At 41.1% G+C, this 24879-nt stretch overlaps 1 protein-coding gene across 4 annotated transcripts in view; it reads right to left on the bottom strand.

Annotated features, from left to right (window-relative positions):
- The window catches only part of ntng1a (netrin g1a), a 130532-nt gene that overhangs the window by 24489 nt on the left and 81164 nt on the right, over positions 1-24879 (bottom strand). For all 4 annotated transcript variants that reach the window (XM_085467748.1, XM_085467750.1, XM_085467747.1 and 1 more), the window contains exon 4: positions 13885-14057. In XM_085467748.1, the coding sequence (XP_085323874.1) occupies positions 13885-14057 (173 nt within the window). The remainder of the gene's footprint in view (positions 1-13884; positions 14058-24879) is intronic.

Raw genomic sequence — 24879 nt, forward strand, 5'->3', positions numbered from 1 at the left:
GAGGCAAGAAGAAGAAGGAGGAGAGAAAAAGGTAGCGGGGAAGATGGGCAGCAGGAGAAGCAGAATGACAGGATGCAAAACAACAGCCAATAAGTTTTATAGAGAACAAAGAAGGAGAATGGGGGTAAAATGGAAATTCAAATGAGTGGGTGTTATACATGAGAGCAAAGCTCCTGAATGAATGTGTGTAGATGCATAAACATATGACACTAATTGAAATCACAGTAGAGCTCAGAGATGATGAAAAACCCACATTTAAAACATTTATTGGACCTCACTTAAATTCAAAAGGAAATGACAGACCTTCCTTTTTATCGAGCCACGAAGCTAAACAAAAGAAGAAAACACTAAGCGCTAATTTTCTTTAAATGATATCTTTAACAAATGTACTGTGTGGATTGGTTAGTAAAGCAAAGTCTTACTACTGCAGTTGGTAAAACATCACACAGGATTCATTTTAATGCTTTTTGCAAAAGAACCATTTTTTAAGACGGGTGTTTATATCTGCCCAAATCTGCCCAAGTACAGTAATTGTAAGAAAGAGTGAGCTTTATTCCACGGTGGCACCATCAGTTCCTGAGGGATTTGGTCTTGCTGCTGAAACACATAAATCTCACAAAAGGAGGAAGATCGATCAGGCAACCTAAATATGTGTGTGCGCGTGTGTGTGTTTGTTCACATTCCTATGATCAGCTCCCTCAAGTTGGCACTCATTATAGAAAAACCACACAAGGAAAAAATTAACATGCTATGTGTAAGTCCAATGAAATAATACTTGATATTGTCACTGCCGGCTCCAGATATCACAGCGCTTCTCATCATGCTAATGTGGAACGTGGGAGAGGCAAGGTGTTCTGCGTGAGTGGGATGCTGAGGGTTGGGGGTGGATCTTCTCTTCCAGCTGGGGGTGGGGAATGAATCCTGCTGGAGAAATCCACTGCATGTTCGCGCCTTTCACTGCTTTGATCAAAGGGGATCCATAAACTCCGAGGCTGGCTTTAGCTAAATCTGAACAAGTGCCTCTTAATCCTTCTCTGATAAGCCAATCTATTCATTTTATCAAGATGCAGAATGAACAAATCGGGACTTAATTAATCTGAACGTTAGGCGTCGTTGGATGAAAATGACATTCTCTGAGTGCAAGGAAGTTGCAAAAGTTTAAAAGAAAAGAAGAAAAACTATATCATTTCCTCCTTAATACGGCCATTAAAATGTCTAGACACTCGCACCAAAGACTTTCAATTAGCAGTGTCAGTCAAACACATCACACGATGAAAAACCTGCACGCCGGCCCCTCGATAAACCAAAGCATACATGTGTGCCGTGCAACAGTGTGATCGTCATAAAAAGGTAATAGCTACAGGTGACTGGTAGGATATGTTATTATGGCTGCCATAACAGCTATCATCAAACTCAATGACTGAACTTTTACAAGGCTGTCACAGTGCAGCAGAGCCATGCTCCCCTCATAACTTCACTGCTTACATCCCCGTGCTGACACTGGTCACAACCTTCAAAAGCCTTTCTCTTTCCTGTCCCACCAGCTTGTCTTTCACTGGTGATGTTCATCGTTTCTTCCATCTGCATTCGATGAAGACAGAATACACCTATACATGCATGAGTGCATATACTGTAAGGAGATATGAAAGCAATTTGAAATGGATTTGAAGGCAGTGTGAGTAGTGACGCACAAGTACAAAGCTGGTCTTATTTTAAATCTTAAGGAAATTCATATTTGTTTGTGCGACTTCACAGACTACCCGCTTCCTATTGTTCTACTTCCCCATGCTGTCTGCAACAGCTCATTCACTGCTGAACATGTAGCAGCTAAGGATGTATGCTTTTATTTTTAAAAGTGGTTTAGTAATATCCTAAAACAGGTCAGCACTGCAGCCTATCCCAGCTCGTATGTTGTTTCTCTCCAAGTTAAAACTGAGATTAAAACATCTCTTTTTCCAAGCGTGACCTGACCAAGAGAGCAGAAAATATTTTTTTACAGATACAGACACAAACAATATAAGGAGACAAATACAAAACTCACAGCTGCCAGAACTTCCTTCCTGTTAAAAGGGAGTTTTTCCTTCCCACATTCACCATGTGCTTGCTCATAGAGGGTCGTGTTACTGTTGGGGCTTTAACTTAGAATAGAAAATTTGGCGCTATATAAATAAAAATGAATTGAACTGATTTGGAGTATAAATGAGTGTTTAGGTGTTAGTTTAGCTACTGAGAAGAAAATATTGATCACTAAACATATTAACTCAGTTTCTCTTAACTTTCTTTTCACACATGCACAGCTTTGTTTTAATCTAACCACATATATGGATATGTGAGCTTCATGTTAGTTACTTTTAAAAAGTCAGGTCAACAAGCAGTCTTACTAGGTTGGACCTACAGCATGCAGAGTGCACCCAGCCCCATTAGGGTAGACAGAAGGTGACTACTGCACATTTCTCTCATGTGTCTTTGTGAGTTGCTTAGCTCACCGAAAGGGACGGATGTACTGAAGAAATTGCTCAATTATGCATTTTTGCAAATGAGATCGCTCCTTCTCTCCCACTTTGTGCCTATGTGTGATGGGTGGGGACAGCTGTCTTTCTCACCGTGCAGCACACTTGCACACAGAGAAGCCGTGCTCTTAGCGACATCGGTAGAGTGAACTAAATGTTCAAAAGTGCGATTACACTTCGCTAAAGCTGACGTGCAAGAAGTGCTTTACACATATGGTAAAAGTCACATGTGCACCATGGATCTCTCCATCACTGCTGTGGGTGCGTCTGAATGAAGTGCTGAGGAGCATTAACTGAAAAGTGAGTTACATCAGAATAACAGACTGCTGCCACTTTAACAGACTGATGAAGTCAGGAATGTTACCTACAGATGACCCTGAAACCCTGAAAGTATTTTTTAAACAGAGCAAGGTATTTTCAACATAGAAGTTCTAAACATGCCAATTTCCTTTAGAGATCATAAATCATATCATAAAATTCGCACACAATAACAGAATAATAAAAAAAATTGACCAGGTTCGATGTTATTAGCCTACTGAAAACAGATCTTTTTGTAGACCGATAGCACAAACCAGTGCTGTGAAAACATGTGTTTTAACTTTGTAATGCTTGAAGCTGGTAAAACTGAGGGTTATCTTCCCATTTACATACAGTACAAAAACTTAAGCAGGGGTTTGAGCTGACACTGTCACTGAGAAAGCATTATGCCAATAACTAAAGTTGGGAATTGTAGTCTCAAAGAAGACAGTCACTGGGACCCTGCACGGGAATGAACTGCGAGGTTGCAGACCAAGAAAAACTTCACCTCTGCAGAAAAGTTGCCTTCAAGCCAGACTCAAGCAAGCTAATGACAACCTGCAGACAGATTATGCATACTGAGATGAAACCGTTTGGAGAAAGAAGGGAGAGGCATACAACCCAAAGAACAACATACCCACAGTGAAGCATGGTGGTGGGAGTATTTTGCTGTGGGGATGCTTCAGTATATCTGGAACTGGGAATCATCAAGACCGAAGAAATTACAAAAAAGAATATGTGAAGATTTTGAAAGGAAACCTCAAGCACTCAACAGCAAAATGGTTCTGTCTCATCACTTCCAATGCGACAGCGACCCAAAACATAGATCGGTCCTGGCAAAGTACTACCTTCAGAAGACCAAAGCAAACATTATTGACTGGCCTCCCAAAACCCTGACTTGAATCACAATGAAAATCTTTGGGGTGAACTGTAGGCCAAGATCCAAGCCAGAAGACCATCAAATCTGAGGGAGATTAAGAGATTTGCCAGAGAAGAAAGGGCTGAGGTTGCTCAGGAGACGTGTGTGAGACTTACCGAAGTCTGCAACAATGACTGCAGGCTGCTATCCAGCAAACAGGATACACAGTTTACTATTAACATCAGGGAGGCTAATAATTCTATCCATCTGTATTCCATGTGTGAAAAGAAGTTATCAGGTTTATGTGTTTCTTTCAAAAAAAATTCGAAAAACTTGTATTTTTGACTTCTCAAGTTTATCTTAGATGCATGTACTTTCTCACTGTTTCCCAATATTGTACATACTCTGTATCATACGTTCTCTAAATCAAGAGATCCAGTCTGTAAAGTGACAACAAAATGTGAAGAGTTTTGAAGAAGATGATGCTTCATGAGCATAGAACCATATCACCCCATGAGAGCACTTCGCTCTCACATGCACTAAAGCATATAGTTAGGGCTGGATCAGGTGACCCTGAATCCTCCCTTAGTTATGCTGCAATAGGTGTAGGCTGCTGGGCGATTGCCATGATGCATTGAGTTTTTCCTTTTCAGTCACCTTTCTCACTCACTATGTGTTAATAGACCTCTGCACTGAATCACACGCTCTCTTCCACAGCATGTGTTTATCCTGTCTTCCTTCTCAAACCCCAGCCAGTCTTGGCAGATGGCCCCGTCCCTTCCTGATCCTGGTTCTGCCGGAGGTTTCTTCCTGTTTAAAGAGAGCTTTTCCTTCCCACTGTTGCCAAAGTGCTTCCTCATAGGGGGGTCATGTGATTGTTGGGTTTTTCTCTGTATGTATTATTGTAGGCTCTACCTTACAATATAAAGCGCTCTGAGGCAACTGTTGTTGTGATTTGGCGCTGTATCATTTTTTTTATTGAACCGAATTGAAATTGAATGAATGGATCTTTGCATACTGACATCATACACATGCAGTACTTGAACTAACTCATTTCTTTAGCACACAAACTGCACAGAGAAACATGGGTTCTCTAAATCAAGTCATCCATTTGAAGTGCATACACAGATTCTGGGTTTAATATAACACAGAGGATATATTTTTACAATCTGAATTCAACTTTTCAGAGGCCACCAGTTTTCTGCCCCCTCCACCGCCAGCTTCTATTTCCCTCAGTGTCCTCAGCCCTACAGTGAAATGAACTGCCATGGTTAATTCTCCAACTGATCTCTCTCCTTCTGTCTCCACAGAGGAAGGAAGCAAGAATGAGTGAGGATGAGAGAAGCATGGGTGGGGTGGCTGGGTGGGTGGGTGTGTGTGAGGGGCTGAGGGGGTGAGAGACGCAGATGAAAAGAGCGAGAAAGACAGAGCCACCCCAGAAGGCTGAGTTAGCTGTGACAGAGAGCGATGCCCACTTCCCCTCCTTCTATCCTTGCCATTCCTTTTTTCATCACTTTCTAAATCCCGCTCTTCTTCTGCGCTCTCAACACAGAGCCATTGTAAGACGACATATCAACGACCCCCCAACCCCACCACCCACACACACACTGCACCCCTCCCCACACCCAGACTCCACACCCTCTCTGAATGATGATTCATCGAGCTCCTTATCGCATCAGACTACTTGATGGGCATAGTAAAAAGAAATTAAATCTTAATTAAATTTTCATCTTTGACAAATTTGTCTCTGCAGAGCTGCCATATGCTCGCTGGGTTTGGGGGAAAACATTGAGAGGGAAGGAGACTTTTGGAATTGGTGTTGAATGGGCTTGAAAATTACAAAACAGCACAAGGTGTATTTTTCTGTCAGCCTTGAGCATTTTCTTTTCTATTCAGGAGGGATAACCTTGCATTCCTATAGATTTTTCACAGCGTTATTACATTATGGATTTTTCTTCCTCCAAGACAAAGTATAATAACGCACTTTATACTCGGACTGTTTTTCATCACTTGCAGGGCAAAGGGAGCATGTGTGCGTGAGTGTGTCCTTGTGTAGTTATGAATGTGTGTATGTTTGTGTGCATGCAGGCCTGGATGATCACCTGTGTGTGTGTGAGTGTCACCTTTTTTAATAATGTGCTGTCAATCTGGGCTCTGGGAATGGGCATTTCACTAACCCTCCCTAAGTCTCATAACGTGGATCCTCTGGGAGGTAGAATAAGTCATCAGTGGCCGGCGGCCGGGAGCCCTCGAGCGCCGCAGAGAAAGGCAGAAATCACAGCGGATGCAATAAGGAGACAGGGTGGAATAAAAGTTGGGCTTTCATATTAATGCCACGGCACTCAAAGTTATAGCCCTGCTGCTCATCACTCTTTCTGGAAATGATGTAAGGGAGTAGTAGTGGCTGCTCTGGAGCCTGTGTTCACGAGGGGCAGTTGATACTCACTGTTTTTGTGCTAATTGTTTTGTTAAATACACTCACAGATCCATCGCCTATTTACACACTGAAGTCTGCTAACAGCAGAAAGTCTAAAGGTGAGACGCAGTACCCGGATCATCTCCCAGCCCCTCATTTCAATGACACTAAACTGCTGTATGAACAGAGTACTTCCCATATTGTGTGTGTACCCCAGGAAGAACACACATTCCTGCCTTTCAGTTTAGGAACAAAATAAACAGCGAGCAGTAAAAGTCTGGGGGGAAAGAGGCCATGAAATGATAATATATTCCATATTTCTCAAGCTCATAGACTGCTGTATTTCTCCTTCTTGGCAAGGGAAGTTTTACTGTAAATTCCAATATTACAAACAGTTGCCTTCATGCAGTTGTATACTTCTTTCCCTGAGGTTTGCTCAGGGCTGCAAGTGAGATTCAACAAACTTTCTTAAACTCACATTTTTAAAATCAATTAATTATGATTAATGTGATGAAGGTGATGATGATCATTTGGCTGCTGGGGGGCAGCGGGAGCAAGCTGAGAACAAAGCATTTTCATTTCATCACCTTACACAGCAAGGAGAGCTTTCAAATGAAGTCATGACTCTGGCCACCTGGTGAACCCAGGACTAATTTTCACTCCTCATTGTTATTTTGTTCCCTTGTCTGCACTGTGGTTTGTTACCAACTGCCGAGGTTTGATGTCAGTTCACTAGTTGGTTCATCCACAAAACTGCATTTGAAAAGCAAAACAAAAAGTATTCAAAAGTGTAAAACAAAGAATTCCTTGTTGTCCTTGCATTAAGTCAGATATAAAACATGGGTCCACACCAGCAAATGTTCTTCAGGCTCTGTGAGAAGAAGATGTGATGTGACGTCATGCCAACGCATTAGACAAAAGGAGGTTGGCCCACTTACTTCAGCTCGAGCAGGAGTAATTGCCTCTGTTCTACATTAGCATCGCAGCTGCAGCTTAACAACATTATTTATTAACTGTAATCCGTGTTGTTTATTAGTGGAAAGCTCGAGCCCACTTCAAAATATAACAATATGAGATTATGCAGTCTGGATGCACAATTTCCCCATTGGCGACATTTGTTAGCATTCTACTTTTTAATTGTGACATTCCTTTGTGTTTCCGAAAACACCTCGGGATCAAAAGTAGAGAAGCCTTCTGCTAAATGCGCATTTCAAAATCGCAGAGAGCCGCCCCAACCTTCGTCCCCCTGACCAACGCCTCCAGCGCTTCCGGTGGATAGCGAGGTTTTCCCAACCCGTTTGAGAGTCACAGTCTCTCCAGCGTATCCTCAGTCTGCTCAAAACATCTCACCTTTGAGACGCCCAGGAGGCATCCCTAGCGAGACGCATTAAAAGTAGCCAGTGGCTACCCCATTGGCTACTTTTAATGCAGAGCAGCAGCGGCTTTACTCTGAGCTCCCCATGAATGACTAAGCTCCTCATCCAATCTCCAAAAATTCCTACCTTACAATGGTGAAGAGGTCTGTATGCCTGAGTGATCCCAGGAGCTGTGCTGTCAGGTCCAACTGGGCCCTACAGTCCTGGTTAAAGGGCCAAACTAATGCGGTCCTACTGACCACTATGAACTCCTTGCATCTTTTGAGCAGGACTGAACAACACAATGCAGCCAAGATGTAATTTTTCAAAAGCATGAAAAAGTAAAGGAGCACACGTGTGTGTTGGTTTGTATTTAGCCTAACGTTACATAACTTTGTAAGCAGCCTGTTCTATTGCAACTTCTCGAAATTCCTGTTTAGTAGAAATAAAAGTTTATAACTAATAAAGTTGTAATGCAGTTTAGAATTTTAAGCAAAATAATCATGTGGTTGCTGAACCTCCCACAGATTTATATAATCAAGAAAAATCAATTTTGCCTGAAGGATGGAAAGAAGTATGAAAAAGGGCACACACTGTTAACGGGAAAACTACAGGCCCGTAAGTCTGACATCTACAGAGGCGATGCAAAACCTCATCAGTACCTTTATTGTTGACAATGCACCACGTAGAATTTCATCAGCGAGCAGGTGCATTTAGTTTCTTAGGTACACCTGTTTACCTGACAGTAAATCTCTAATTAGCCAATCACATGGTAGCGATTGAGTGCAAGCAGACATGGTCAAATATCAAACTGAGCGTTGGGAATATTGAAGAAAGGTGATTTAAGTGTCTCTGAAAGTGACAGGTTTTTTACTTACCGCCCTGGGCTGGTTGCTAGTTTAGTTTCGTTCTTAAATTAAAGCAAAAAAAGTGATAGAAAACGAGTTTACACAAGAGCTACTAAACTAATCCAAGTGTCAAAGGGCTGTCACCTGTGGACAGGTTAAGAAAGGTTCACAGATACCAGATGATACCACAGTTAAACCTGTGATCCTCTTTTGGAACAACATAGAAGATTTAACATCCTTTAAATAAATTCCACTAATATTGTCCAGTAGTACTTAATAATATGGCCCACGACTAAGAGTGCTGTAATTACATGAAATTTCAATGTATTTTATTGGAAATTACATTGTAATTAATTTACGCGTGGATAGTTAAAGGTAGGCACACTAGAATAAGGAGATAATAAGAAATAATTGCACTGTTAATATTTTATTAGTAATTTTAGGTAGTGCATGAGTAGTTTTAAGTACTGGAACTTCAAGTTTTTTGGGGGGGTTGTTTTTTTGTTTTGTTTTTGTTTTTGTTTTTTACAAAAAAGGAGACACAAATTACTCTATAAGTAATTTTAAGTGCTGCATAATTTGTTTGGAGTGACTTAACTTTGCTTAAACTTCCAGGTATTTTACAGGAAAGCAGACAATACTTCCCTCAACACTGCTTTTCAAAGTTATGCTTGGACAGTGATGATAAAAGACAACAAAGTTGACTCCATCATTTAAAGATCACACAGTCCTGCAAAGTCTGTTTGTTGTTGCTTTCTTTTTCTTGTAAGTTAGTAAGGGAAAACGGCCCTTATCACATTTATGTGGTAAAATACAAGTTAAATAATAGAGCACCATCATGCATAATGAATATTATATAAAGATGTATACATATTCAAAAAACATACTTGTTAAGTGTTGAGTGTGCTTGCAATATAAGCTGGAGAAATACTGTTTGTTTCTCTGCAAAATTACCAAGAAACTACACAGTACTTCAATTTACTTAAGCAGTAGTTAAACAGTATTATTTGTGTCTCCTGTGAAGCTGGCAGAATTATTGGAACAAGTCTGCCAGAGATCAGTAATATCTTCCCCACTCGCTGTCTGAGGAGGGTGCACAGTATCCTGCGGGACCAACATCACCCTGCGCGCCACCTTTTCCATCTGCTGCCCTCAGGGAGAAGGTACAGGTCTATACAGGCCAGAACATCCAGACTGGCCAACAGCCTGTATCCACAGGCTGTGAGGCTCCTGAACTCTCTGCCCCCCTCTCACGGACAATAACCATATCCAACTTCTTAATAGCAATGAACTGGTCTGCATTGGTGCATCATATCTTTATTCTCTTCCCCCTCCTGCCCCCCCCCCCCCCCCCCCCTCTTTCTTAAATAGATAACTATCATATCTGATATCATATCTCACAGTACAATAATATTGAATGGGTTGCATTGTTGTATTTTGTCATGTTTCTCAGGTCTTTGTCTGAATTTTTACGAACATTATTGCTAAGGATTGTCTTATTGCATTGGAGTCACACTGGGTTAAATATGTACACTTGGGTTTTAAGGGGTATTTATTATTTTCTTCTTTTTTTTGGGTTGTATGGAAGCCCCAAACGCAATTTCATTGTTCTTGACAATGACAATAAATAAATAAATACTTAAATACTTAAATACTCCTTTCCTGTAAAATACCTAAAGTTACACACTACTTATATTTACCTACAGTATAATTATTTCTTTGTTTCCTGTAAAAACCTGACTTATTATTCCCTTGTTCTAATGAACCTAGCTTTAAATATCTGTAGGTAACTAAAATTACATTGTAATTTCAAGTGTTAATTACTATGGAACGCCAGGACTGCCATAATGAATTAATTAAATACACCATTAAATAATTAATTAAATGTGTCAATAATTAATTAAAATTGGAATTAATTAATTAAATAAATAGTTATGACACATGTAATTAATTAATTATTGACACATTTAATTAATTATTTATGTATTTCACATTTTAATTAATTATTGACACATTTAATTAATTAATTATTGACACATTTAATTAATTATTTATGTATTTCACATTTTAATTAATTATTGACACATTTAATTAATTATTGACACATTTAATTAATTATTTAATGATATATTTATTTATTTCATTTTGGCAGTCCTGACGCCTGGCTCTCGTCATGAAATAATTTTATCTGTCAGCCTCACCCATCAAACTCAGGGGGCGGGGTTAACGCTGCCCATGCAGCTTCTCTAACATTTGATTGGTTGCCGTGCAAAGTAAGTCAAAACAGGTCGATCCTAGATAATCGATTGCTTGTGTAGACTTGGGGCAGCCAGTTATCCCAGAATGCAGATCAAATCACAAGCAGCAATGGTGGTGGTGTAGTTTTAAAATACCCCGTTTTTCTGTCACCAGCTACACTTTTAACAGTGTTTTAGCCGCGAATGTCGCGCCGTATGTCTGGTCAGGTTGTCAACATAGAACATGTTTGCAAAAGTGCTCAGATGTTTTCAGAGATTTCACTAGCTCTGCTAACAGTTAGCATGCAGAGTGCACCGAGGGGGTTACGTTAACCGGTTTGTTTACATATTCCACTCTCCGTGTTCCACATGTTGCATTCGCAGATTCTCATTTTCACCGAACGATCGTCTCTTTCCGCCTGGTCTTGTGTCTCTGTGCTTCTGTAACATAAAGAATGAGCTGACATTTTTCTCACGAAACCAGCGATCAGCTCAACAGACCCTCAGTTTACCTGCATGCATCCTCCTCCTCATCTGTCAGCTGTTTAACACCTGCTGCTAATTCAAGAAACACGCCTAGTTACCTGGTGATAGTCACAGTTTAACTGGGCAGCCGGTGCTCGATATAACGCAATGTCAGCGCATTTTTCTGCACAAGATAAGTAAATATAGTATTTTCCCCGAGCGCAGAGCTGCTGGAGCTTGTTTCCTTACAGAGCACTTTATAGGCGAGCCAGCTTTATCAGCGGCTGATGTCCAATCACCAGCACACAGCTTTGAAACCTCAGCTGAGTTTTAGCTCTCAGTGGTTAAACAATGGACTTCATTCACTCAGGTTCTGTCTGTCGGGTCACGTTTACTTCGCTGTTTTATTTACAACTGAGCAAATCGGTTTGGCTGAGGTTAAAGTTACGTTTCATAACTGCATAGTTTCACAGACGTTTAATGGTTCACTGGCACATGTGTTAGACTGAACTATCATCTAAATATCATCTGTTTTTTAATAGTTATTCAACTGTATTCTAAGCACCAGCTGTCTGTTAGAATGTGATTTTTTTTCTCTCTCTGTTGGCAGAGGTATAAAAATGCGCAGGAAAATCTGACATGCATGGCGAACTTCACCGACGATATTTAGGGAGGAATAAACACACATCAAAAATAAATGAACCATTTGCCTGTCTCCATAATTGAGAGCATTTTCTCTTCTTATGTCAACACTCTCTCTCTTTTTTTTTTTTTTTTTTTTGCTTTTTCGGTCATGTTATGTTTACCTGTCAAAGGCTTGTTACAAACTATGAAACACATTGTGCAGACTTCTGGATGTTAGAAGAAAACGAATACTGCTCATGAATGAGACTAAAGGCAGGAAGGTGTCCTTTAAAACTAAACATGTTAATAGGACCTCCCTATTTATATCATAGTTTATGATATAGCACATGTATTTCAGTAATAGCCTGCTGAGGCCACTATACGTGCTGGCCTCATATCAAATGTGAAGGCAGACTGAGTCTATGTTTGACGTTTGTTTATATCTAATCTTCCTTTTCAAACATTTAAACAGCAGCGAGTCTGCAGCTGAGGGAACACAAATTCAAATTGTCGGAACAGGTTTGCTCGTTTCTTGGATTCATTTGGTGATTTATTAAATGTATAACTGTTATTCTAATCTGCTGCTGAGTCTCTTACACTTTTCTTTATGCTGTATATTTTCACGTCTCTGGAATAGTTGGCAGTTAGATAGTCAGCTGGGAAACTTTGTGTTAACTCATGGAGCTGAGGATATCGTGGATATGCTGACCTCGCTGCGTGGTGTACAGAGCGAGGTCAGCATGATTAATATTCACAATAAAAATATTAGCCGAACATCATGAAGTCTGTATGTGTTTCATAGTGTCGAACAACCTTTGTACAGTTAAAGCCAGCAGTTACTACATGACGGAAACACCAACGTTATCTCTTTTATGTGTTTATACACAGGTCACGCTGATTACTGAACAAAAACCCAAAGATCAGATGTTAAACAGATTTATTTGCTCTCTCTCTCCTCCTTAAACATGTTTTTAATGTTAGTTATAATTCAGAATTGGCGACTGAAACACGTAGGACACATAAGAACATCAGGAAATAAAACATCGATAAATATAACCTCAGTAAAAGAAGTCAGCGGGGGTTACTACAGCTGTGTACCGGGGCCTGCGCTTTGTCGGTGGGATTGCTTGCGAGGCGAGCGGGTCTATCCCACGCTTTGCCGTGAGACTGGGACGACATCTCCGAAATCATCGAAACACTTTTGCAAAGAGGCTGTATCTTGACAAACCGACCAGACACATGAAGATTAAACCACTACATTCTCGGCTAAAAAAATATTAAAACGGTATTTGGTAACACACAAACAGGGTTTTTCAAAGCTCAGTTCTGTTAGCTTTCTGTTGTGTGCTAGAAACAATGGCCACCAGGCCAAAGCAATGGTTTTGACTCGATCAGCGTTAACCCCGCCCCCTGAGTTTGATGGGTGAGGCTGACAGATAAAATTATTTCATGATGAGAGCCAGGCGTCAGGACTGCCAAAATGAAATAAATAAATATATCATTAAATAATTAATTAAATGTGTCAATAATTAATTAAATGTGTCAATAATTAATTAATTACATATATCATAACTATTTATTTAATTAATTAATTCCAATTTTAATTAATTATTGCCACATTTAATTAATTATTTAATGGTGTATTTAATTAATTCATTATGGCAGTCCTGGCGTTCCATAAATTACAGGGGACTTACACTAGTTTGCTAAAGTGCTACCCACGTTTCTCTAAAAAAAGGGAGAAAAATGATTCTTTTTTTGCACAGGCTGCATCAGCGTATAACGAGCTTCCAAAGGACGTAGTGCAGGTTCTTTCACTTCACTCTAATTAGAGTGGTCGAGAAAAGGACATTTTCTAGAATACAGAGCTGTAGAAGAGAGAACAACATCCTATTTACACTGTGGTCTTTTAACTAGACTGCACTCTGGTCTGGAAACATTTGCTTCAACATAACATCACTAATCATACACACATCTTTTTTGCATGCTGTTAATTGCTTCACTTTGCTTTGAAACGCCACAGCTCAGCATCTCTGAATGCAACGACCGTCTGAACTCTCTAAAAGGACACACAGGATACTGATAATTAGGACTGGACTTTTATCACTTGTCGCTGTAGATGCATTTTTTTTAAAAAACTAATTCAACAAATTTTCCATTATTTTGTTGAGATCTATAAGACCTCCTGAAAGTCCTACACTGCCATGTCATCCATCTTTTTAATTAGCCAACACGTCAGAGGTGTGCTTGTGTTCGAGTGTGCGTGTACTCACAGATATTTGCGGTGCCCTTGGGTATGGGCAGGTATGAGCCAGCACTCCACGCTCGCCCCTGGTAGTTCCTCTTACAGCGGCCGCAGTCGGGCCCAGTGGTGTTGTGTTCACACTCACAGCTCAACTTCTCTTTGTCATACACGCAGCTGTTGGCGTGAAGATTGCACTTGCACCTGTCAAAGCAGAGGAGGGGCAGGGTTGAAAGAGGACAGGCACGTCAACATGAGTGAATTTTCCGGTGCTGAATAGAGAACAGACGGCTTTTATTTTGTTGGACAATGCTGCTGAAGGGCAGCGTGTCCTTGAATAGCAGTGGCACTGGAACACAGGCAGAGCTGCTAAAACAGTTGCCTTCTCAACTTCAAGAACTGCTAGTTCAAAGAAGGCAGGCGACTGCACGAATGAATCCGGCATCATTATTTCCTCCGCTTTTTTTCTCCCCCTCTCTACTCGGGAAGGTAGCTCGGTTTTAATTGTCCCACTGGAGGATGCGTAATTGTTGTAAGGTCACAGCTGATGGACACGAGAAGATCGAGAGGGAGAGGGGGACAAAGAGGTGCAGGGAGGGCCGAGGAAAACAAGCTAAGTTAAATTGCGAAACAAGCACTTGGAGATTGAAGACGTCGAAAGGCTCACAGCTCCGAAAGATGACGAATACCGAGGAGTTAGCCAGAGGGCGGCGTGGAGCAACAGTATGACTACCTTCTCCATGACAAATTAATATGAGATGAGATCTCAGAAGCACATTTTCAGTTTGGAAAGAGGGACTCCCTCAAGGTGCACTAAATCCTCACTCACATCCTGCTCACTAGAACATCCATTTAACAATAAACTCAGCAGATTCATTTTCTGCTGTGGCTAGATGAGTATTGGGGGGGGGGGGGGGGGGTGTATCTGTTAATTTCATTTATGAGCTTCAGTCAAGCACTTTGAATTTTTAGACCTTTGCTGCAGACAACAACATGACTGAATGTTTCCACATTTCTCAGAGATGAGCTGTGAAAATTTGGTGACAATGCATTCTAACATAGTCTGATTTAAACATGAAGTAGGAGTAGGAGAATATTCCCTGCCCACAAGTAGATTAAAGGATTAAAAAAAATCTTTTATACTCAATGGCTGTCTACATTTCTACTTTCAGGTTCCGCCAGGTTGTTATTTTGTCCATTTTCTTTATAGAATCACTACTTTTATTTTGACAGCTAATGCTGAAAAAGGTGGCGCGACACACTCCCCAAAATCATCACCGTCAAGCATAACCGTGTTGTTTTTAAAGAGTACCTGCCATGATCCCGAGCCACTGCCTGCACTGGCTGAAACAGGCATGACTCACCATAGATTAATGGTGTTGTATTTGTTTAGTTTGAGAGAGGAGGAAAAATGCTGAGAGTCAGGTAAAATGCCACTGTTCAAGCCTGTCTCAATCATTTTAAAGTGCAGTTTCATTCAGCATACTGGGAGTGCCTTACAAATGTCTTTTCTTTCTTCTTAAATCAAAGGAAATGTACACAAAAAGAAAGAAAATTTGTGTTTGGTCGATTATTCCTTTGTTGTAAGAACGCTTCTTGGTAATCAATCTTTTACTGTTGGAAAGCCTATTTATTGCTGTGAATGACCACAGCAGACCCGGTGACATCAACATGCTTTGCAGCATTCTTTATTAGCACACACAGTTGCTGTTCACAATGCACACAGTGCTGCAGCTCTCCCGCTGCTCAACATTACCACAACAACCCCAACCACAGGAGACAGTACAATATTTAAGTCGACGGGGCGTGATTGCAGATGCCGTACAGGTGCGTCCGCCTTCCCTGCACGGTACCGCAGGCCCTGCCCGACACAATTGCCCTTTACATGTTATCACATTTGTAAGGAAAATGCATTTGTGGGTTGAGCAACAGAGTTGAGTTGATGAGTTGTACCCATGAAAAACTTGCAAAATCTTCTCTGTCAATGCCAAACAACTTATTCTGATGTAGATGCTTGTTTGGTGTCATTTATTGGATGTCTGGATGATTGAAAGCTGATGAAACAGAGTGGCAGTTTAACAGCTTACTCATTTAATAAAGAGGGGCCTCAGTAACATGTGGAAGAACCACTAAATGCCCACAACAGCCTGGCGCCTCCTCTGCATGCAGGGTCACACATTGCTGTGTGGTGGCCAGTGTTGGGAAGGTTACTTTTAAAATGTATTCCATTACAGATTACAGAATACATGCCCCAAAATGTATTCTGTAACGTATTCCGTTACGTTACTCAATGACAGTAACGTATTCTGAATACTTTGGATTACTTAATATATTATCATGCTTTTTACAACAACGTGAATGTACTATTGCTGTGATTTATTACTATTACTGAAGGTCCGCGACTCCGAACTGTAGTAAAGGGACCTCTGACTAATACGGCGGGGTCCCTGTCGGCTCGTAGTCGAAAAATAGCTTTACTTTGTTGTGTGGGTCAACTTTTCTTGCGAGAGACAGAGAGAGGCGTTGAAAGGCTGCTCCAACGGAACTTATTGTTTTCGGAGGAAAACACGAACACGGTGTACAGTCGAGTCTTAATAGCTTACTTACAGCTGGGCTCGTCAGGCACTCTTCTTGGCTGCAGTGGTTATTATTATATTTACATGCTTCCAGCTCCCGTTTTTCCTCGATGACAACTCGTACCTTTCCACTCCACTCCACCTTTTTAAATGGTAACTGTAACGGAATACAGTTATTCATATTTTGTATTTTAAATACATAACGGCGGTACATGTATTCCGTTACTCCCCAACACTGGCGGTGGCATTACATTCTTCAACCAGCATTTGTTGCAAGTGATGTGGTTGTGTTGGTCACACAATAAGCTGTTTGGCATTGGCAGAGAAGATCTAGCATGTTTTTTAATGGGTACCACTCATCGACTCAACTCTGCTGCTCAACATACTAAAACATTTTCCTTACAAATGTGGCAAAATTTAAGGGGAAATAAACTGGCCTTTTATCTGTTAGTGAGAAACGTCAGTACCAGCTGGCCTCTCTCACCCTGCCCATCCTGCTTTGCCACATCATGACTCATAAATAAACACAATAACTCCTAAAAGTTTTAAATCACACACTGTCTCTGACCCTGGAAATACACCAACCTGCTGTTCACACCCCTAAATGAAATGCTGCAGAGCTAATGAAGGTATTTAAGACAAACTGCCAAGAACCCCGCGTTTCACTTATAAATGTCACCAGCTGCAAATTATATCATTTACAGCTAATTACCATGAAGTCTGTAAATAATAAGCCAGCATTGTTATTTGGCTATTTTGTTTTTTTGGGGGGTTTTTGTGGCTAGCTCGCTTCACCATTCCAAGAACACGAGGAGCACACTGTGTGCTTTTGTAATTTAGCAACACTAGCGTAGTCACATTCATTTCAAATATTCCATGCATATCGTATCATTTTAAATCACACAAAAGTTCTGATGTGGGACATCTGTTGTTTTGAGCAAGTGGCACAGAAACTAAAAGGTGTGAAAAAGCTTTCTCGATAAGTAATGCTACGGCTTTTATTTCTCGTGATGTCAGGCATATTTTTAATAAGCCGCTGCTACCTTATGCTGGTTGTCTCATTTTCAGGTTACACTGTAGCAAAAGGCTGTGCATAATAATTAGGCTGACACCTACAACTTTAGTGTTTCTAAGACAACAAAAGCTTATTTCATGGATCTCCCTATACTTTTTTTTAAACTACAAATGTGAAAGCTCATCCAAAATGGATATGATTAACTGGAAGCATTCAGATCTGACATGCATTACAACCACGTGAAATGAGTCTATTTATTTCCGCCTGATAAATGGGTGCACAATACTATTAATGCTATTAACCCAGGAGTCACCCCTACTGGTGTGCCTAATATAAACCTTCTCGACTTTACTTTCAATCCAGAGGAGTGGTGGCTTCATTCTGACCTTTTCTGGAAAAACTAAGCTCCTCATCATGTCTCCAAAATCATGACCACACAATGATGGAGGTGAAAGGACTATCGAGTCAGGAAAAAGTAAATAAGATATCCAGCTAACTCACCACGAGCAGTGATACCAAACTCCTCAATGCATTTAGAGCCCCAGTGGGGAATAAGCTGCATGAGGAACAGTGGGGGTCTATTGCTTTGTGGACTGGGAAACAATGGCTTGGTGTTGGCACGCTTTTCTTAGTTTTTGTGATATTTTCCTGAATTTTTACTCATGCAATGCATCTGTCAGAAAGCTTTCTGTTGTCTCGGTTCTGTGTTACAGATTAAAAAAGCGTTAAAAAAGAAATAAGAGCAGAAACTCTGTCATTTCACAGTCACCATGTGAGGCCCATCTAAGAGTCCACTTTGAGCTTTGAGCTTGACTGGGAAATTCTTTTGTTACACTGGCTTAAACGTATCACAGCGTTACCCGGTCGACACTGAGACGTAGCAAAATTGATTGAGAAAAAGTGCCTCGAGTTGAGTTGACGTGCACGCGCAGCTAAAAATCAAGACAAGATCAGAATCGGGTCCCACGGAGTGTCGCTCAGCGCAGCTGCTCCCCACTCTGTTATAAAAATCTGATTTTTACAGTGCGTGTATGTGGAGTGGATAGGCAATGTGGTGTGAAATGACTTCACACAGAGCCCTTTGCGGTTTAACCTTCAGCTTCTTTTAACATCTGCAACATTTTAATCAGCGTCCAGAAGTGATAGTGCCGTCGGCATAATGATGGAGGCCGCCAGTGAGGCCCACAGGGCCTCATACCCGCCAGTGCTGTTGTGCTTCCAATCAACATCGGCTCCTGAATGCGAACACCAGGGGACTCTCCCTCACTGCTGCACTAGCAACAACATCTTCAGAGAAAGAGCCAAGTAAAATTGTATTTAACAGCAATTTAATAGCAAATCTCCTCCAGGGTTTCCCACGAGTTCGATGTTGTGTCTTCGTTTCCTGTTGGCCCCGCTTTACTTTGAAAGCTCTGTGGCATGTTTTCTCCTACCTTATCATTCTCCTCATTTCTCTCTCCTCCCTCCACCTATTAGTCTGTCATTTTTTTACTTAGGTCCAGTCTCCCCCAATAATAAATATTCATGGACCTAAGGCATCTTTGTTTTTGTGTGGTGCTCTCAAAGTGATATTGCTCAAGGCATTATTGAGTGTACCAGCCACCTGTGAGCTAAAGGTCCTGATATGTATTCACGAAATAACCCATGAGGCTGTGAGCTCAAATTGCTGGACTGGCAAAAAAGAAGAAGAAAAAAAAACAGGATGGAAAAAAACTTTGACGTTTTGATTCCATTTTGTCCAAGAGAAAGGAGCGAGCATATTCTATCTGAGCAGGGTTTAAAGTTTTCCTTGAAATGTTGGAAATAGAAGATACTGTTGGGCACAAATGTATTTTTTCCCCTTTATTCCGGTGCAGCAGAGCAGCCCGCTGAGACTTAACTTACCTGCAGCAGCTTGTCCATGACCTCTGCATTAATGGGATTCTGATTGACACTGGGGGTGCCGACGACATATTGGAGCCTTTCCATTGATGACAGCAGCAACAACAAACATAAACAAGGCAACACAAAGCTGTTGTTTTCAGGAAAAACACCCTTATCCCTTCCATTGGTTCAGCCACTATCCGCGTAATTCCTTTTAGCCGAGTTCATTCCCAGCCATCGCTCCATTTTGCTCGTTGCGGCATCAAAGCCAAAAGTATCAGCCACTAATTAATAGTAATTATCCACAATCCAAGCAACAACATCCCTGATGCACAAAGCTGCTGATCCCAACAAATTGAGCAGACTAAACTCAACACGGCCCTTAAGTGGGTTAACTAAGTGAAGCAATTAAATTTCAATCAAACGGCCAGGTGTTTTCATACTCAAGCCAACTGGGTCAAATGCTCGGTTAATACATGCTTCTTTTAGCGCGTCTGCATTCAGTGTCTGCTGTACATGAGCGACAACACACCAGGGGTCGTAGGGGGGCAGGCGATAGGGTGAGGGGCAGCTGGATCAGAGAACAGTACAGCTTAATGATGTGTGATCAGAATGGAATTGAAAAACAGGAATGGCTGGGAGAAAAGGTCTTGGGGTGTGTGCTTAAGTGTGATTGGTAAATTGTACAATATATTTGTCCCGCATGATCTCATCCCACACACACACACACACACACACACACACACACACACACACACACACACACACACACACACACACACACACACACGTGCATCTATCGTAATATCCTGCATTGACATGTAAGCTTGCAGCTGCTGTCTGTAGTAAGTTAAAATGGATCAGCCTGCCTGCTAACGTGTTACCTGCTAATTGCCTCTTCTACCTCTTGCCCCCCTGTTCCCGGCCTGCGGTGCATTGTGGGAAGTGGAAGAAGTGAGATTTCAGCAACAGCTCTCCTGGGATGGACCTCAGCCCCCAACCTCCCCCCTAATTATATCCGCCTTCCCCATCGCTCCCTCTCTTCTCACTAGAAAGCAGACGGTTAGAGAAAAGTGCAGGCTGTGAGAAAAATCACGGCAGATTCACCGAACTCCTCGCCTTATTCGGGTTTAACTTGCACGAGAGAATACATTTACACAGCCGATGAACGAGCAGACCTTACAGATCTGTTAAGTGAATACGTTCTCAGTTTAACCTTACAGGAGCGATGCTGAACATAAAATGCCTTCACACGTCGATTTGAATTCCTCAACACAATACCCAGCTTTAAACAACCCGAGTGCTTGTGACCTCCACCTTTGGATTTGGTGGAAATCTTTTTATTCTTATTTTCTAACATATTAAACATTTATTTCTGTTACTTTCTAGTCTGCTTTTAATTTATTCGCACAGCTGGCAGCAGGAGAGAGCAGGAGACAAAATATCAGTTTCAGAAAATGATGTGAGGCCAGAACGGGCAGTGCAAGCTACAGTCATAACAGCGAGTTGCACTGGCTGGCTGCGCGCCTTACGATAATAAATACTGGACAAGTGATACGCTTAAGGAGGCAATTAAGTCTTGAAGTGGCACACACAGTGGGGAGCCTGTGAACTTAAAATTTGCAGGACTTTTAATTATTTCAGTGCTTGTTTTGGTGAGTGGATGAGCAACTCTTGCTTTCTGTTGCGTAATACTCTCAACATTATTCACTCTAAATATGAAAAAACAACAAGATCTTGCCAGACTAACATAACCTTGACAATAAATACTTCTTTAAACCACTCAATCTATTACAATCCATATGACGCCTAGAAAACTTTACAGTATATTTTACAATTGCTGTGCAAACGTGGTTCTCCTTTTGTCTCACCCACTGAAAATGCAGAAAAGTGTAAATGCGGAGCCTGCCTGCATCAATCAGCCCGAGTCATCCATCTATCGAATCCTCAGCATTACTAATGTATGGGGTTGGACATGCTATCCAAGCAGGAGTCAATCAAGAGGTCTTTACTGCCTGTGACACGCCAGGCCAGTTCAATAGAATCGACATGCTGGGCCTCAGTGATACTGCGCTCAGCTAAAGACTACTGGCTGTGGACCCAGCGACAGCAAACGCACCGCAGAGGCATGAGAAAGCTCCATCATAGGGAAGACACACAGTTTGAGGTGAGGCCAGGTGGAGAAGCGACATTAGCTGATCCTATCATTTCATTGGAGACATTGAAGCCCTGGACAGAAGTAACTCCCTAAAGACGCTGCAGCATTGATCAGTTTGGGTCCGCAGACTGCGAGGGGTGACTGCTTTTGTTTGTGTGTGTGTGTGTGTCAGAGAGAGAGAAAGAGAGAGACAGAGAGGAAGCAAGCATTTGTAACGATGATTTGTAGTGATATAGAGTCAATCTGCAACCATACAACTAAAAAAAGAGCATCAAAAAATAATAAAACACCCCACTTTTCCTTGTTTAGTCTTATCTCACTGCTTCCTACTAACATCACTATCCATTAAACTTTGGCAACACTCTTCTTTGTTATTTAATCCCGGTGTCTGGAGCAGACACTTCACACGGCTACACCCACTAGGGGCCATAATCTGAAACCAGGGTAAGACCCAAAGAGCAGGTGTAATTACAGAAAATGTTGACAGTTTTCCAGAGGGGTTAAGTCTTAGTACACTTTGCTCCTTATCCGGGGTGAGGGTCATTAGTAGCTCAGGTGGTTACTATGTTCGCTTCTTAAAAAAGAAAATCCCCTGAAAGACCTGTAGCGCAATCATCTACAGTGAGCGAAATGAGGGATCGCAGGGCTTCCCGAATGAGCCGGAAGTATAAGAACAAAGTGGGTGTGAGGAGGAGATAATTTGAGCCATACATCAAAATATAACTATCTGACTGACTCTGCTTTGTGATTGCAAATCTACACACAAGGACACTGTATTAGAAGGTATTTCTAGATAAAACTAAAAAAGAAATGAAAGTAGAAAGGGACATTTTTACAAACAACAGCTGAACAGCACAAGCAAAATGCTATTAGGATCACTTTATGGGAGCTGTACGTTCAGCACCACAGACACACAACCAATGACAACATGAGCTGAAATCTGTAATCGCTCTTTGGTCAGTGGAAATCATGCCAAAGTCGGACTCGAAAAAAATACTCAGAATATTCACAAAAATCTTGCACAATATTATTGTTATAACTATTAGTATTTATTTATTTATTTATTTAGGATTTTTTTTTTCTGATAATAATTAATTTACATGGAAAAAATGTGCAGAAATGTATAAAATTAGATCCAAAAGTAAAAAAACAACAACACCTTTTTTTTTGTCATTTTGCCTCTGTACATTGCACTTGGAATTGTGAGCTGTTTCTCTCCTTCTCCATACTTTATTCTTTCCATCATTCCCATCAACCAGGTTCATCTAGGTTTCATATGTCCAAAGAATCTTTCTCAGAGCTGTGGAGGCTCTTTTAGGTGTCGAACCTTGAGTGTAACCACTGGTCTCCACCTTGTTGTAAACCATCTGTACAGTATTTACATTCATGAAGAAATCGCTTGATACACCTACCACATGAAGGACGTTGATTGCATTGGTGTGGTCTGACCTTCTTTTTTATTTGGGAGGCATGGTGTGGCTAGTACACCTTCCCACTGTGTGCTGTCCACACTTCCATGTGTGTGCGTGCAGAGTTGGAAGTGGGGAAAGCAGCCACAAACCCCAGCACGGAACAGATTCGGCACCAGTGACAATAGATAGGGCATCTATTAAGCCAGACATGATTGAAAAAGCTAGAATGGAAGTGGGTTGCAAAGTGGCTTGTAGATGTGTTGACACTGTGGGCAGTCTAATGTAGCTTAAACAGCTATTGGTTTGCCAATGGTGTACTTGCTGGTGTGGGCTGGCACTGATATAAGAGACCTGCTGGGACTTGGACTACTTGAACTATCTATTAACTACAGTAGCAATCTTGGTTTTCTTTAATTCTGTTATATTTGAAATCTATAAATGGTTTTCACATTCAGATATCCAATCAACCAGTTCTTAAACACACACAATAAATACAGTATATGTTTATAACTTTAAACAGCATATTGCAAAGTGTTAATTATTATTCATTTCCAAATTATCTCAACTGCTCTAAAAGCGAAATCATTTACCAGAGATAAAAGAATATTTATGCTGCCATGGTGGTAATCAGCTGAGAAATAAAATATAAAATATGCTTTGTCTCTAACCCCCATCACCTAACATCACAGTCACCTTCAATCACAGCTGTTAGCCCAAACCATCACTCAGTCATTACCTTGCAAAAAGTTACAGTACCTTCCTAAAGAACTGAAATCTGGAACTTTCCATATGACACTTTTTCTTTGTTTGAATGCATTCTCCTCCTCCTTTGTTAGTTGCAGCTCTATTGTGCATTCCCATTCTGCTTGAAGGCTAAAGCACCATCAGATGGCAATACATAATGAGCACCTACATTCACTGGCCTCCGCAAAAGATAACTCGCTCAGAATGGCTTTTCATGTTTCAATGATCCCATTATCAGGCAGTTTTTATTCATCACTCCCTGTCGTCTTCAGATCAGAATCAAATATCTTGCTCGGGGAGGTTTTGGATCTTACCACAGAAATGCACACGCCGCTGTTGCTGTGTGTATTTATTTGCGATCGAGGTGATTTTGACAAACAGAAACAGTATGACGACGCTTGTGAGGGGGAAATACAGCCATATGGTGTTTTCTTCACTGACGAGGCTCTCTTCTCATGTCGCCTATGCCGATATGGCTAGCTCGGTGGGAGGTCTGACTGATAAAATGAAGCAAAACTCTTTTTGCTATTTCAGATTATGTACCACTGTAGAACTAATCATCACATTCTTTCAATGAGGTCATAATGAGCGTCTCAGTCGCCTTTAAGTTCTTAGTTTATTAGCATGTTTGTTGCAAAGTCTCACATTTGCTATTTTCAAGTCAGAAAGTCATTATAACAATAACTCTGAGAGACTATTTGGGACTGTCATGTAGCTGTAAGTAGGCGCTGTCTTACAATGATGTGTGGATACTGTTTAAAAGTGCTGCTTTGTGAGCCAACCCTACCAGACAAAACAGTATCTTAGTCCATCCACTTACACCCTGAAAAAAATGTTTTTTGAAATACTTTATTTTTTTAATGTCTTCTGGAAGGATTTTAAAATTCAATACATGCTGCCACTGCATGCATGCGGCATCCCTGCTGCTTGGCCAATCACGCACTAAACATTACTGTTGAGCAGCAACTCAGGTAACGCATCGAGTCGATATGAATGTATTTCCTAGAGATATGGGGATAAACTGAGATGGGGACGGGGATAAATGGAAACAGGGTGAATTTAATTCAGTGCCAATGAAATTAATTTTTGCAGAGTCGCTTGCAGATAGTGGGAGGAATGGCATAAAAAATAACCTCTAACACATTCACGTTAAAGCAACACAGTGAGTGTTATGAAGCACAAACGGTCAAGGGCTGTGGTTTTAAGTTTTAGACTTGATGGCCCAGCACAGGCCTTTATAACACATAAAATCTGGTCA

This window comes from Copadichromis virginalis, linkage group LG9 (assembly GCF_057382275.1).
Source record: "Copadichromis virginalis isolate Kocher_CV1m ecotype Utaka linkage group LG9, C_Virginalis_male_GT1.1, whole genome shotgun sequence".
NCBI lineage: Eukaryota > Metazoa > Chordata > Actinopteri > Cichliformes > Cichlidae > Copadichromis > Copadichromis virginalis.